Genomic DNA, 15,926 nt, shown 5'->3' on the forward strand with positions numbered 1-15,926 from the left:
GTCGAGCGGCAAAAGCCGACTAGTATCATGCTTTCGCTGCGCGCGAGAAATATCCTACCCGTACTTAGTTTTCCTCGTGCTTAGCGCTGTTTATCCGTGCGCATGCGCGCCAACCAACATTGTGTATCTCGACCTATCTATATGCATTCCATGCCCGCACAGGTGCTTTCTATATCCATACAGGTTGTTATTTAGTGTTTTCGGGTCATCATATTCTGTATGAAATATTCAAACTTTGTCTTTAAATACAGACTAAATGTGTCCAATTTTAATTAAATTGCATAGCATGAAACAATAATATTATTTATGCATCAGGTGCTGTAAAAATTGATCTTAAATTAGATACGTTTAATTTACAATAAAAATTACTATATTAGCATCCAATCGCTTTAAACAATTATAAATCAATAAATCATTCTAACGGTTGTTGATATCGTGTAAACGACCGAGAATCTTTACATAGAAGTGTAAATCATAGTATTGACCACGTCCAGTGCAACACTCTGCGAGATCAATCAATCTTTTACAAAAAACAAACATTTAAACTTATTTAATTGTGAGTATATAACATGCTACATGCTTTAACTGACACCGTGTACCCTATCGATTCACCTGGAAGCAATACACACAGTTGCTATTTGCGCTCGTATGGACATTGGCTATTGTTCAACTTTTATATTGGTGTACGAGAAGGTGATATATTTCATATACATATCTGTATTTGTGTACGTTGTACATAGTGGTCCACATTGCAATGAATTTCCAATGTGTTTATCTTCGAGCGTTCGCTGCACATACTGCTAAGGATTTTATACTTATACCTGTAGCGTTATATTGTTATATTAAAATTGACAGTTTACTCACTTGCTTTTATTTTCGTTTTACTTTTTTTTATTCATAAATCTCACTTTGAATGAAAATGTAATTTTTCTTTTTATGTGAAGCATAAGTTATTCGTTTTGTACAATACAGTGAAACGAGTGGTAACCATATTTCAGATTCTTCCTGACAATCAGCTTACACCTATATTGCAATTGTCAAAAATCGTTGCTGTAAAATGTAAACAATCAAGCAATCAAATAAATTGGTTACCTTCGAAGCGTTTGAACCAGATAAAACGGTATTATTAAAACAGTGAAAAATAACAAAATTTACTGGATTACTTACAAAGAGGCAGGTCGCAATACGAGCTTCGTGCGCATCAATAATTTCGTAAATGAGCACACGACGTCATTTTTCACTATGCAGCTACGTACGTGTGAATTGCTATCATTTTGATTAATCGCGTTTTGATATACTCTACCTTATTACAGGGTGAAAATTGAAAATATGATAATTTCGTATGATTACATTAAAGGCAACCCTTTTATTCGTTGCAGCTCAATTTTTAATGACTTCATTAATATGATGATTGTTGTAATTAACTTTTCGTATAAATTAATAATTCACAAATATTTAAAAAAAGTAAATCCATGGAAAATTTGTAAAAAATAAAAGATCCAAGTATAAAAGCCAGAATACAATACTCGCAGATTGTGAATGCGTTTCAAATAAACTCATGGATCGAAAAACATACTTATATATAAAGCAAAAGTTACAACGATCGAATGAAAATGAATTTCTTCATACAATATTTCTGGTTTTAACGGTAGATTTATCTTTTGCACTTTATTTGGAGCTCATCCGATTGCAGCCAGCCGAGCTCGTAACAACCGCAGATTATTTAATTTCTTTTGAGCACAAACTCGTTAAACAAGCATAACTCAAAGCACGGCCGGACCAACAAACAAATCGTCCGGTCAAACTTTCTCACACTACCGGTGTGTGTGTGCTGCTGCATCAGCGCGCGTGGCCATGGCGGAGTCGGCGCCGGGTGTGTACAGAGTGACAAAAGTATAGTATACGTAACTGAATGAGTGACAAAGGGACAACAAGGACAATATCTGCGCAATACATCCAGGCGCGCGCGCGCTCGTGCACACAAAGTTTCGTTTGCGCCATTAAGCTCGGCGCACTGCAAAGCGTTACACGGACACGACGATGGGTATATAAAGGTTGAAAATCACGCCACGGTCAAGCTCGCGCGAGCGCCTGCAAATATATATCGGTACGTCTGGGTGTATATATAGTTTAATTGACTTTCATACATATAATTATTCCTTTTATACTCTGAGTCTGGCTGGCAAACTCTCAGTCACTTCTCGGGCAGCAGGCAAAAGTTTCACGAGGTTCGCTCGAGTTAGGTAGGAAGTCGACTTATTCCTTCAGGGCGACAATAGCTAAATGCCAGATTTAATTGCCGAGTGGCTTGACTTTAAAGTTTCGGATTACTTTGGGACAACATTACCTCTGTTGGTATATATATGGAGAGAGACAGGGAGACATTTAGATATATGCCAGCTAAAGAGCGAAAGGCAGGCGACTTAATCCGTTTTTTTTTTCTTAACATTAGCCATCTTTGAGAGGATCAAAATAATACGCCTCCTTTGCTTGCTCCTTAAGATGTACTACTATTAGCTTTGCGTGTCTTATGATTTTTAAGTTTTCATTTTTCTAGCAAAAACCATATTTTTAAACGTGAAAATTTTTGACTAACATACCAGACATCGATGTGAATTTAAATGTCTTAACGAACGCTATCGCCGGTCAATTCATCAATCAATCAAGACAAAATGGTCGGTCAATTCTGGGCTTTCCGTTGTGCGCTAGCGACGTCATTGCTCGGTAATTCTCAAAGGAAACTATGCAAATGTAACCGGTACAGCGAGAGCAATAGTGCTAAATGAGAGCGAGAGAGAAAGGGACGCGAAGGACAGAGAGAAGTGGATAAAGCGAGAGCGGGAGAGATCGCCTGAAAGTCCAAGTGACTTTTGACTAGTCAGTCTTTAATCAATTATGTAAAAGATTTGCATAGTCTGTTGCTGCAGCTGCTATGCCACTGACGTCGCCCCAGTGTGGTGATTCCACTCGACCTTTGACCCTTGTGTGTGCCGGACGCATCAAATTTAGTGAGGCCGTGTTTATAAAAACTTTCGAATTAACAAACTCTTGGCAGAATTTACTACTGCTCGCGCTATTACAAATACTAGCACCAGTTCTTTTTCTATTTCTCTTTCCCTGTTGTAGCGGTCTCTTTGCAAGACTGCCGCTGTTACCGTTGCGTCTCTTTTTCTTTCTCTCTTTCTTTTTTTTCGTCCAAGCTCTCGCGCCTACATATAAAGTTTTCCATTTTCTGACTGGCAGCAAAGTACTCCCGCACTAACTCGCACTGTTGGTATCTTTCATTTGATACGAGTTATGTTTCAGCGTCGTCTTAACTGTATCGTACATACACCATCTTATCGTCCTTTCTTTTGAGCTGGTGAGAGTCAAAAGTTTGCCGGAGAAGAGAGGAGAAACTAAGAGACGAAGGTGTCGCGCGGACGGAGTTTATTTTACTTCGAATTCTTAAGAGATTGCATTATAAAGGTATTTTAGTTATTTGTATGTTTGCAATTTAACGAGGTCTTATTCGATTTCGAGGTCAAAGCAGACGAATCGTTTTCAGGCTATTCGACTATATACGAGCCAAATCTCGATTGACTAATCGTCAAACGCGATTGGATCCGTTTTAAAATGTCCATATTGATAACTCTATTTCATGAGTTTCTCAAGCAGTGCGCGTCCCGACTAATTTTGCACGGAGGGCATCGATCAGTTAGATATCTTGATCAAATTAGTTTAAGGAGAAACCATACAGTACAAATCGAGCAACCATACACGAAATTAATCGTCGACTAGAAAATCACTGCAAATGGAGCTTGGAATACGCTTTTTGACTTCTCGAAGGTCTTCAATTCTCTGTTCTACTTTGGAAGCTGCATAAGTTTAATTGTTCGAATGATGCTGTGAAGGAGTTCACCTGCACTCTTGAGCTTGCGCTCGATCGCACTATACTGGAACTGGTACTGCTGGAGTGCCTCACCACTGCATTGTTGAGATCTTTTTCATTCATCGTAAGTTGATAAGTGAACACTTTTGAACATTTAGCACTCGATGTGATGTACGATTTTCCGACGATTTGCGATCATTCTTTACGTTTTTTCGACGGAGCTTAGTAAATAAAGTAACGTTTTTTACTTTTTTCCATTTTTCATTAAAAAAAGTATTTGGTTGGCTCTTTTCGTATTAAAAATATTTTTCATCATTTTTTCCAGTTTTTAGCACTAATGCTAGACAGCTACCCCATGGTCCAATAAACTATGTCTAAGTCCAAGTCTCTGACTATCTTTTTCTCTCTTCCTTTTCTTCGATCTCAATCTTTATTTTATTTTAAGCAACACGTAGAGAAAAGCAAGAAGAGATACTTGCACGTACACACAGTGAAAAGAGCAAACTTGTGTCGGATCGAATCTTCAATTTGCATTCAAACCAAGTCCATCTCTTTTGTCTATAGCCTTTCGTAAAATGAAAAGGAAAGAAAAACTCAGTCGACTGGGGAGAATTTGAAATTGATGCACACCAAGCAAAGACAAAGTTAAAAAAAAAGAATGGGATAAAACAGAAAAAACAAAAAAGCCTGAGATTAAAAGCAGGATAAAAAAATGCCTAATGACTGCTGTAATAAACTTGCCGTAATTTTAGAATATATGACTCCGAGTATCAATTAAAAATTTAAAACATTTCACGCATTGTTTTTGGTAATCATTTTTAGAATAAACTAAATTAAAAATGTATAATTCCAATGGATTCAATGAATTTATTCATTGGATTATTTCTTGTGTTGACTATAAATTTTATAGATTTTAATTTCACACTTCCCAGGGCATTCTCAAATGACATCGTAATTTAGAAGAAAAAAATTGAAAATCTCCGTCAAGGTGGTAGCAGCAATTGCAATAGTAGTAGTAGTAATAGTAGTAGTAGTAGTAGTAGTAGTAGTAGTAGTAGTACTAGTAGAAGTAGTAGCACGAAAGCAGCAGTATAATACGAAAAAAAAACCAGAAGTATGCGGGATCGTGAGGTCTAAGTACCAAAGCAGCAAAAAAGATATAGAGAATATAAGCGAAGACATTCACAGATTTTCGCCCTTGCTAGCTTTCTGTCTCTCTCTCTTTCTCTCACTTTGCAGCAAACAAGGGGGCAGAGAGAAAGAGAAAAGGAGAAAGAGTAGCTGCGGAAAAGAAGGCGATTAAGTGGATCGTTTTCGTTTCAGTCTTTCTCTTTCTGTTCTTTGGCTTAGCTTCTTGGGATGCTGCTTGAGAGATAAAAAAAACGAATTAAGAGTAAAAAAGGAAGATATTTCTAGAAGTCAAGAGCGATGGTAGTACGATTCAACAGTAGACGGGAAAAGATCGAGTTGCCTTTGTATGCAGTCCGTAGCATGTATATATACATGTTTATATACATAGTCCGCTCCGAGAATAATCTTAAAAGAGTAATGTTTCAGTGCGAAAAAACTTGTGAGTTTGAATTATTTTGAATGATATTTTCTATAGTTACTTTCTTACGAGCTTGTTACTAGTGAGATGAATAATTTCTGACGGTTCCAAGTAAGTCGTTTTAGTCAAGGCAAAAAATTCACAGCTAAAATAAATAACAAGTGGTAGAGGTGCATTTACTGGTTGAATATTTTTATCCTATTATTTCTATTAAAAATTTAATTTACAGCTGAAAAAATCGAATAGTATATCAAATAACGACTTGCGAAGCTCAACAGCAAACGACTCCAAGATATATCATCAACTTACAAGGAGACCTTCTCACCTTCGGGTCATGGATTTGCTCCAAAATTTTTTTGGGGTCTCCTGGTACCCTATACCGAAGCTCTCTGTGCTTAGTTTGATTTCATGGGCCTTAGGGCCCATTTTGTAGAGGATTTTCCACATTATAAAAAAATCGTTGTTATTTTCTATATCGATATAGAAGTACTTGAACGAAAAAATGAAACTATCACAAGTCTTAAAATTTTTCAAAGTGTCTGCTTCAATTTTTTCAGAATTTTCGGGACCATCTACCACTCTCTTTAAAAAGTCCTAAAATCTATTAAAAAAGCGTCCAATTTGGGCCTCTTGAATCAAGTGATAGATGGTCCCAAAAATTCTGAAAAAATTCAAGCAGATTCTTTGAAAAATTAAAAAACTTTTTATCGTTGCACTTTTTCGTTTAAGTATCTATATCGATATAGAAAATAACAAAGATGTTTTTATAATGTGGAAAATCCTCTAAAAAATGGGGCCCAAGGCCCAAGAGATCAAACTAAGCACAGAGAGCTTCAGTATAGAGTACCAGGAGACCCCAAAAAAAATTTTGGAGCAAATCCATGACCTGAAGGTGAGAAGGTCTCCTTGTTAGTACGCTTTGTATAGTAGGCTATTCCACAACAGGCGTTGCAGGCTCAAAAAAGAAGTTGAAAGTAACCATTTACTCTTCAAAAACACAATGAAAAATGAAAATCCTGAAAACTACAGCCCCCTAGGTCCAACCCTCATGGATCTACAGGGGCTCAAATTTGGATTTTCATGTTTTGAGGATATTCTGCTTGTTACTCTGTTTTTTTGGGGTGCATATGAAAAAAATTTTAAACCATGTTTTTTCAAGTAAAATTTTATGTAGAATTCAAATCTGTACTCGGATGAGACTGTAACGTCCTGCGACGTATAGCCTACGCCAAGGCAACTCGCCAATTCCGCGCTCCGATTTAACGCGCCTACACGCACTGATCCGGCCTACAAGACGCATCGTTGAAATATTCAAACCAAAAAATATTTTAAAATCAAAAAATTATATCTCGCTGTCTTACTTGTACATAGTTTGTAACTTGTAGTTCGAGCGTATTACTTACATACTCGAACGACCTTTACATCTATTTCGAGAGACGTTTTATTACTTTTCACACCTTTCTCAGAAGCCATGTGTTCACCGATAAAACAGATTTCGACATCGAATAATCTCGATCTTTTTACATGTAGTTCTGATGAATAATGCTTTAGGCTATATTGCTTAAACAAATTATGCCACAATATAGTTGTAATTATTACTAAATATTAATTGTTGAGACGAGTACATCGATACCAAACTCAACCGCTTCCACAGTTAGATTCACTGTAATAGCCGACTCAAGAGTCGCCGGATTATTTCATTACGATATGGTAAACATTGTTTTAACTATGAAAAATATCCTAAACATACATTAATAATAATCGCCAGAGTAACTAAATAAATAATTAAACGTTATTTGTTACATCTCTGTTGCCGTTCGACAGAGCTACTCATTATTATCAATTAAACATTATATTAATTTATGTTAAACAAGTTCGAACCACGGTTGTTCAATACATCAAATTTATATTCAACTTTATAATTGTACATTGTTGCATACGTATATTTAGTGTGACTAGAGTTATTTTTAAAATATAAATTGCTAACGATTAATATCAACTCATACCTGAATTATACAATTAATTACACAGGCACACAAAAAAAAATGCTCAGTTCCAGAGACCGGACCCAGTAGACTTTATGTTTTTGGGGTCGCTGAATCCGAATCCGTCGTCGGTTTTTCGCCATCAGATCGATTTAAGGTCATTTGAAGGTCATTCAAAGGTCAAATCATGTAAAATAGGTTTTAAAATCTGAAACTATTCCTACATAGGTTTTTGAGGATGCTGAATTCAAATCTGAAGTCAGATGACCTCTACGACCTTACCTTCAAGGTCATTTGAAGGTCAAACTTAGAAAATGCGATATAAAAATCCGAAAAATATATTTTTTTATGTTTTGAGAGTCGCTGAATTCAAATTCAAGGTCATTTTGACTCAATGTTGACATCTAAAGGTCATTTAGAGGTCATTTGAAGGTCAAATCATAAAAAACAGGTTAAAAAATTGGAAAAAAACTCCTATATGGGTTTTTGAGGATGCTGAATTCAAATCTAAAGTCAGATGACCTCTCAGACCTCACCTTCGAGGTCATTTGAAGGTCAAACATAATAAATTCGATATAAAAGTCCGAAAAACATATTTTTTATGTTTCAAGGGTCGGTGAATTTGAATCAAAGTTCATTTCCACTATACTGACTAATTTTAAGCTTATTTCAAGATTGAATTAATGAAAAGAGGGCAAAACTTGATAAAATATTGTTAATTTTGCATGCCTGTTTACCTTTTTCTTTTATAACGCACCTTTTTTTCTTCAAACGATCGGCGTAAAGGTTGCCGTTTGCGTTTAGTTCCTCTACGTTGGCTCTCTCTCTTCAACATCCAGCAGTAATCAGCCATCATTGCAACATCCCATCTACCTTGATATCGCTGCTCCATATGTTTAATATCTTGATGGAATCGTTCTCCTTGTTCGTCGCTAAAATCACCGCAGTTTTTCGGGAACTCATCTGAATGGTTATGCAAGAAATGCAGTTTGTAAGACATATTACATTTCATTTCACCGAAATTGTTTATCATTGTTGATATTAAAACTTTGTAATCATCGCTTCTGCGATTACCTAGAAAATTTTCCACAACATTTTTGAAGCTATGCCATGCAGCTTTCTGAACCTCAGTCATCTTAGTTGGAAAATTGTCATCTTTCAGCATTTTTCTTATTTCTGGTCCATCGAATATTCCTTCTTTTAATTTGGCATCAGATTTATAGGAAAATTTAGATTCTAAATATTTGTAACATTCATCGCTCTCGCTCAAAGCTTTTACAAATTGTTTCATAATGCCCAATTTAATATGTAAAGGAGGTAGTAAAACTTTTTTAGGGTCTACTAATGGACTGTTAATAACATTATGATGTCCAGCTTCTAAAGAATTTCTCTCAGTCCACTTATGGTCGGTGTAATGGTTTTTACGATCTCTGCTATCCCACAAGCACTTGAAACATGGGTACTTTGTAAATCCAGATTGCTGTCCCATCAGCATACGAAAAACTGTGGTGATTTTAGCAACGAGCAGGGAGAACGATTCCATCATGACATCAAACATATGGAGCAGCGATATCAAGGTAGATTGGATGTGGCAATGATGGCTGATTACTGCTGGATGTTGAAGAGAAAGAGAGTGAACATAAAGGACTAAACGCAGACGGCAACCTTTAGGCCGATCGTTTGAAGAAAAAAAGGGGCGTTACAAATGAAAAAAGTAAAAAGGCATACGAAATTAACAATATTTCATCAAGTTTTGCCCTCTTTTCATTAACTTAACCTTGAAATGACATTGATCTTAACTTTTTACAGGTTACTCAATCGAAAAGCTGAATTACTTAGCTCAAAAAACCTATACACAATCTTTTTTCGATACTTCGTCGTTTTCAATAGATTTAATCTTGAAATAAGCTTAAAATTAGTCAGTATAGTGGAAATGAACTTTGATTCAAATTCACCGACCCTTGAAACATAAAAAATAGGTTTTTCGGACTTTTATATCGAATTTATTATGTTTGACCTTCAAATGACCTCGAAAGTGAGGTCTGAGAGGTCATCTGACTTTAAATTTGAATTCAGCATCCTTAAAAACCCATATAGGAGTTTTTTTCCAATTTTTTAACCTGTTTTTTATGATTTGACCTTCAAATGACCTCTAAATGACCTTTAGATGTCAACATTGAGTCANGTTTCACATGTCAAAAAAATAATAATGTTAAGTACAGCAATCATTATGCAATGATATAAGAAAAAATAAATTATTTGTCGACTTAAGCGTAATAAAAATGAACCGCCAGCCGTTTGAGACTGCACTACTATGCAAATTACATGTGATTAACTTCATAATTAATTATAAACGGAATACAAACTAATCATTTTTAATTTTAGGCGCACGTAACAATTTAAATCACTCGGTCGCAATCGGCAATAGGCACAATTTATGAATTGGTCGTTTTATTACATTGTTTGCCGTTTTTATAATTGCTACGCGCACTAAACCGTCATCGCCTTGATATGTACGTTGGATGATCCCCATGGGCCAATGAGTAGGAGGTGAATTATCTTCGGAGATGAGGACCATCGAACCGACGTGTAGATCATCGTGTTGTACTCGCCATTTGTTGCGTTGTTGCAGCGTGTGAAGGTACTCGAAGCGCCAACGATGCCAAAATTGATCGCGCATTTGCGTCAGTAAATTCCATCGTGCAGCAGGTGTAAGTTTGACGTTTTCGAGGCCCGGCTCAGGAACAGCAAGCAGCGGACCGCCGATCAGGATGTGACCAGGGGTAATTGGCGTTGGATCCGTGGCAGAACTACTCAATTGGTAGAGTGGCCTTGAGTTTAGGCAAGCTTCTATCTGACAGAGCACAGTGCTGAGCTCCTCAAAAGTCAAGGTTGAGTCCTTGATCACGCGCCGTAGATGGTGTTTCACCGAGCGAACTCCTGCCTCCCATATCCCGCCGAAATGGGGTGCTCGAGGCGGTATGAACGTCCAGTCCGTCCCGTGGTTGGCTAAACGAGCAGCACTTTTTTGATAGAATTCTGAAGCTTGTCGAAACATCGATTTTAGTTCCTTATCGGCTCCTCTGAAGGTCGTTCCATTGTCGGATATCAAGGTATGGCAGATGCCTCGTCGAGACACAAAACGTTTATAAGCTGCCACAAATGCCACTGCTGTCAAATCCGAAACTGCTTCCAGATGAATGGCTTTCGAGGACATGCAGACGAACAGGCATATATATCCTTTATACGATGAATGACCGCGTCCTTTTGAAGCTCGGATAGCAATAGGGCCACAATAGCATAATCCACGCCTGCGGCAAGAAACGGTCTCACTGGGGTCAACCTTATTGGCGGAAGGTCACCCATAATTTGGCCAAGTTTTGCCCCAGCGTAGCGAGTACAAACGATGCAATTATGGATTTCTCGATGGACGAGCGTTTTACAGCGCAAAATCCAAAATCGCGCTGCTACGAAGTTGCGTGTTGTTTGCGGCCCTGCATGCAGAGTTCGATGATGAGCGTCTCGGACGAGCAAAGTAGACAAGTGGCTTTCATACGGCAGAATGATGGGATGCTTTTCATCGTAGGATAATGACGGAGCATTCACCAATCTCCCACCGACGCGTAATAATCCCTTCTCGTCCACCATAGGTTTTAATGAACGTAGCGGTGATTTCTTAGGCAGTTGTAACTTGCGTTTCACATGGTCAAACTCCACTTGCAGGTAGGTCCGTTGAACTTTTTTGATAAGCGTTTCTGTCGCGTATCGAAGCTCCTCTGCAGTTAAAAAACTAGTACGCTTCATTTTCTTATTCTTGCAATTATGAATGAAGCGCTGAATCCAGGCTGTAACTCGTGTTAAACGAGTATATGAAGAGTATCTTTCAATTAGATCGTCTGAATTGACAAGTCGAGCAGTGGCACATACTGTTTTTCTTTTCATCTCGGAGAAAGCTTCTTCAGAGCTTGCAGCTGCACCATTGAAAGTTGGCAAGGCTACCTCATGTAACCACGAGGGGCCTCTCCACCATAATTCCGCTTCTCTGAGTTGATTGGTTGAGATCCCTCGTGTGGCCAAATCGGCCGGATTTTGACTCGATTTCACGTACCGCCAATGTTTTGGCGACAAAATTTCTTGAATTTGCTCGACTCGATTTGCGACAAACGGGCTCCAGCGAGAGGCATGAGAGTACAGCCAAGTGAGAGTAACCTGCGAGTCGCACCAAGCGTACGTGGCATCGATTGGAGTGTTGAGTTCGCTCTGCAAGCTCGCTACTAATTTGGCCAGTAGTGCCGCTCCGCAAAGCTCCAATCGTGGTATGCCTAGCGTCTTCACAGGAGCGACCTTTGTCTTGGCTACTAGTAAGTGCACAGTTACTGTATTATCGGGCATGATTACCTTGGCATATACAGCAGCAGCATACGCTCGTTCTGAGGCGTCGCAAAATGCGTGAAGCTCAAGTCTTCCTCCGGAGCTTTGGCCAATCCATCTTGGTACTCGAATTGACTCCAAACCAGGCAACATGGCGCGAAAGCTCAGCCAAGCTTCCTCGAGTTTTGGGGGAAAACGTTGATCCCAATCGAGTCCTTGTATCCAGGTATCCTGTATCATAATCTTGGCAGTTACAATGACCGGCGCAAACCAACCCATTGGATCGAACAACTTTGCGATCTCAGAGAGTACTGTGCGTTTCGTGATAGTTGAATTTTGATCAGCGAGAGTCACCTTTAATGCAAATGAGTCTTCATGCGGATACCAACGTAGTCCTAGAGTTGAAATTGAGTCATTGATCTTCAACGGCTTTTCCTCTTCTGACAGAGTAGGACATACTTGAGAATTATTCGAAGCCCACTTGCTTAATTCGAAACCACCAGCGGCGAGCATCTTCGTCAGCGATTCTCTCTTTGCAATAGCTTCCTTTTCGGTATCGGCGCCTCCGTAGAAGTCGTCCATATATGATGATCGGAGAGCTATCTCGGCCCCCTCAGGAAATCGACCGATTTCTTCCTTTGCCAGCTGCTGAATAACTCGCAAGGCTAAATAAGGAGCTGGTGCTGTTCCATACGTGACGGTGGTCAACTCGTAAGAACGGAGTTTCTCGTCGGGGGAATCTCGCCAAAAGATGCGCTGCCAAGTATAATCAGCTGGATTGATTTTAATCTGGCGAAACATTTTGATAATGTCCGCAGTAAATGCCACTCGAAATTGCCGCCAGGAAGTCAAGATCATCCATAAGTCCTTTTGTAACTTTGGACCCGTCATCAAGCAATCGTTCAACGAATTTCCGTTCTTAACTTTAAACGAGGCGTTAAATACGACGCGTATCTTTGGCGTAGAGTCGACATTCTTGAATATACAATGATGAGGTATATAATTTCCTTCGGTGTCGGAACGAGAAGGACGCATGTGTTGCAGATTTAAATATTCTTGCATAAAATCGTCATACATTCCTTTAATTTTAGGCGACTTCAGAGTTCTGGCTTCGTTGACGTGGTACAACTTCATGACCATTGAACGGTTCTCTGACAGACTCTGCTTTAGCTGATCACTTTTGAAAGGTAGCGATACAACGAATCGGCCTGTTGCATCTCGATAATGCGTCTCCTTGAAGTGCTGTTCGCATTTGCTGTCCTCCTCTGAGAGCACTGGCGAACTTAACTGATGCTCGATCTCCCAAAAGGTCTGCAATTCGCACGACGCGCACGTGTGACGAGTATCTTCTTGCTGAGGCAATGTTGAGCAGAATACTTGGTGATTTACTGGCTTGATGGTCGATACATCGTCGGTGTTTGTCTTCCAAAAGCTGTCCAGGACAAAATTCGGACAGGTGTGCAAGCCTTTCACTTGAATTTTCTGCGCTGATGCAGTTGACGCCGATTGACTAGTTTTGCCCATTTAAACCCAGCCGAACCATGAGAGTTTGGCAACTGGTTCATCTATTGATCCTGATCGAGTTTGATCCAGCAGCAAAAAGCCTGTAACATCTGCACCAAACATAACATCAATCGGGCCTGGCTTACCATAGTCAGGATCAGCTAAATTTAGTCCAGCTAGATGGCTCCAAGTAGATGCGGGCTTGACAGGTGCTGAAGGAATATCAGAAGTTATTCTGTCAAGTACCAGTGCTGTGAAGTTGAGATTCCTGCTTGAGTCCTCTATAGTTGACACTTGCAGCTCTGATTGTATATGCGCCTGTCCCACTGAGATGGCTCGTATCCCAGAGACTGAAGCATTCACTCTTGACCGCCGCAACTGCAATCTCTTTGCCACCTTTTCTGTGATGAAGGACGACTCCGAAGCTGAATCAAGTAGCGCTCGCACCACTACACTGTATCCTTGAGGTGAGACAAGTCGTACTCGTGCAGTTGTAAGCAGAACACAGCTGCTGGGCTTGACAGGTAAACACACTGCATTGTATGAGTGTAAAACATTTTGCATGTCCTCTGAATCTGAGGTACTGTCGGTTTGAGTGACGTTGCAGGATACTTCCTTCTTTTGATGATTACTGTCGCTTTTACAGAGAGCGTCATGTAACAGTATGGTATGTTTACCTTCACACTCTTTACAGCGATAAGACGACTTGCAGTTGTTGGCTCTGTGTCCTGGCATCATACACAGTATACAAAGTTTATTCAAATTGATGTACTCCAACCTTCGTTGAGGACTCAAAGCTTTGAACGTTGGGCATCTTTGGAGCTTGTGAGACCCATTGGAGCAGGGGCAAGCCTTACTTGGATTTCTTGTTGTAGTAGATAACGTTGAGATCTTTTGACCTTCTTGGCTGCCTGCTCTTGTTACCTTTTGTTTGCTGAACGACTTGGACTGGCTCGATGGCAATTGAGTCGGTGAGGTGGCTTCTAATGCATGAATCCTATTCTCCAAATAATCAACAATTTCCTTGAACTTTGGCATGGCAGTTGTATCCTTCAGTGAAGTCTCCCAAGCAAGTCGAGTATAGCGATCCAATTTTTCTGAGAGCAGGTAGACCAGTCAATCATCCCACTGATCCACAGGTTTTTTTAATCCTTGAAAAGCTCTCTTAATTTGACGAAAACTGTCTAATAAAGTTCTGAGCTCTGCGGCCGCAGATTTCTTCATTGGCGGCAATGCAAATAATCTTTTCATGCATGCAGTAGACAAGATCCTTTTGTTGGCGAATCGCGCTGTCAAATCGTCCCATGCTCCTGCATATGCCTCTGCCGTGACTGTGTAATTAGCGATGACTTCGGCTGCTTCGCCTGACAAGCAAGACTTCAAGTACAAGAACTTTTGGACTGGTGATAAACCGCTGATATCGTGAACGAGTGCCTTGAATTGATCACTGAAGCCTTCCTAAAGGATTGGATCTCCATTGAATGTTGGCAGTTCAATTCTTGGCAGCTGAATCCTTTGAACAATATCTTCAGAAGTCTTAGGCGTCGGGGTTGCCTTAGCAGGTGGAGGTTGCGCCACTGGTGGTACCTTGTTGTCGATGTACATCAATGTATCGATGTACGCATCCTCAGTAACCTCGTATACTCCCTCTGTAAAATATTCATTCTTTTTAAGATCTTCCTTTGCTACCAGTATGAAATGATTCGCCTTGAACTCCTTCCACAATTCCTCAGCTTGTTCTCGTTTTTTTCGATAAATGTTCACGAGCTGTCGCTCCTTTGGTGCCTTTCTCAAATTGGCCTCGATTTTGGGTATGAGCTTGGCAATCTCCAGCTGCTGGGCAAGCAAGAATTTTGTAGCCTCATCCATGCTTAACCTCAAATTGTCGTTTGATATGTATGCGGAACAGGCAGCGATCGATGCGCCCAGCACCGCGTATACTGTAACGACGACGACCCGCGTGCAGCTAGGCCCTCTAGCGGAAAAGTTGCAAACTTGCGCCTGCTGGTAGATACACAGCGGTGCGCGTACACTGGCAATAACAACAAACGCACGAAGGTCACAACGGCGATGCGTAACTACGCAGTTGCTGAATGTGTTGTGCCTTGCGTTGACGAACGATGCTTAATGGCGTCGAATCTCGTCCAAATGCGCAAAATGGCCAAACCGCCCTCGTTGGACTGGATAACGAGCGACGTGACGATTGAGCTCCGACTTTTTTTCGCCTTAATTTGCACTTCGTCGGTTCTTGACCAGTTCACAATTTTACACAGTTTTTTTTATTAATATAGATCAGTTACTTGTACTTTTGCACTGACACCGACCAGAGTATTCCGAATCGGACGATCCGGCTCCGAAGGACCAAATGTTTGCTTTTACACGTCGCGAGGATGTCGACGAACGAGTATGGGCAAGAGTTTCAAATAAATAAACACTCACAAGGTTTAACAAAATATACTTTGGGTTTATTATATAACAAAATGAAATGGTGGTGTAGTAGACAAAACAGTTCGGAGCGGAGGCCAGACTCTCGCGCTTCCGTGCTCTATATCAAACTGAGCCTCGCGAGCCGGGCCGTGAGCGTTGCCCCCTCCTTGCGGACCCCCCACGTGAGCGACTCGCTAGCCCACTTAGATGCTGACATCTA

The 15,926-nt window shown here is 40.0% G+C and overlaps 1 protein-coding gene across 1 annotated transcript; it reads right to left on the reverse strand.

Annotated features, from left to right (window-relative positions):
- Positions 1-13,300: 13,300 nt before the first annotated feature.
- On the reverse strand, positions 13,301-14,317 carry LOC106650283. Its single transcript, XM_014368212.2, has one exon. It carries the CDS (start codon positions 14,315-14,317, stop codon positions 13,301-13,303), a length of 1,017 nt encoding a protein of 338 aa, XP_014223698.2.
- Positions 14,318-15,926: the final 1,609 nt, after the last annotated feature.

This window comes from Trichogramma pretiosum, unplaced genomic scaffold (assembly GCF_000599845.2).
Source record: "Trichogramma pretiosum strain Unisexual culture from Peru unplaced genomic scaffold, Tpre_2.0 scaffold154, whole genome shotgun sequence".
In the NCBI taxonomy this organism is placed as follows: Eukaryota; Metazoa; Arthropoda; class Insecta; order Hymenoptera; family Trichogrammatidae; genus Trichogramma; species Trichogramma pretiosum.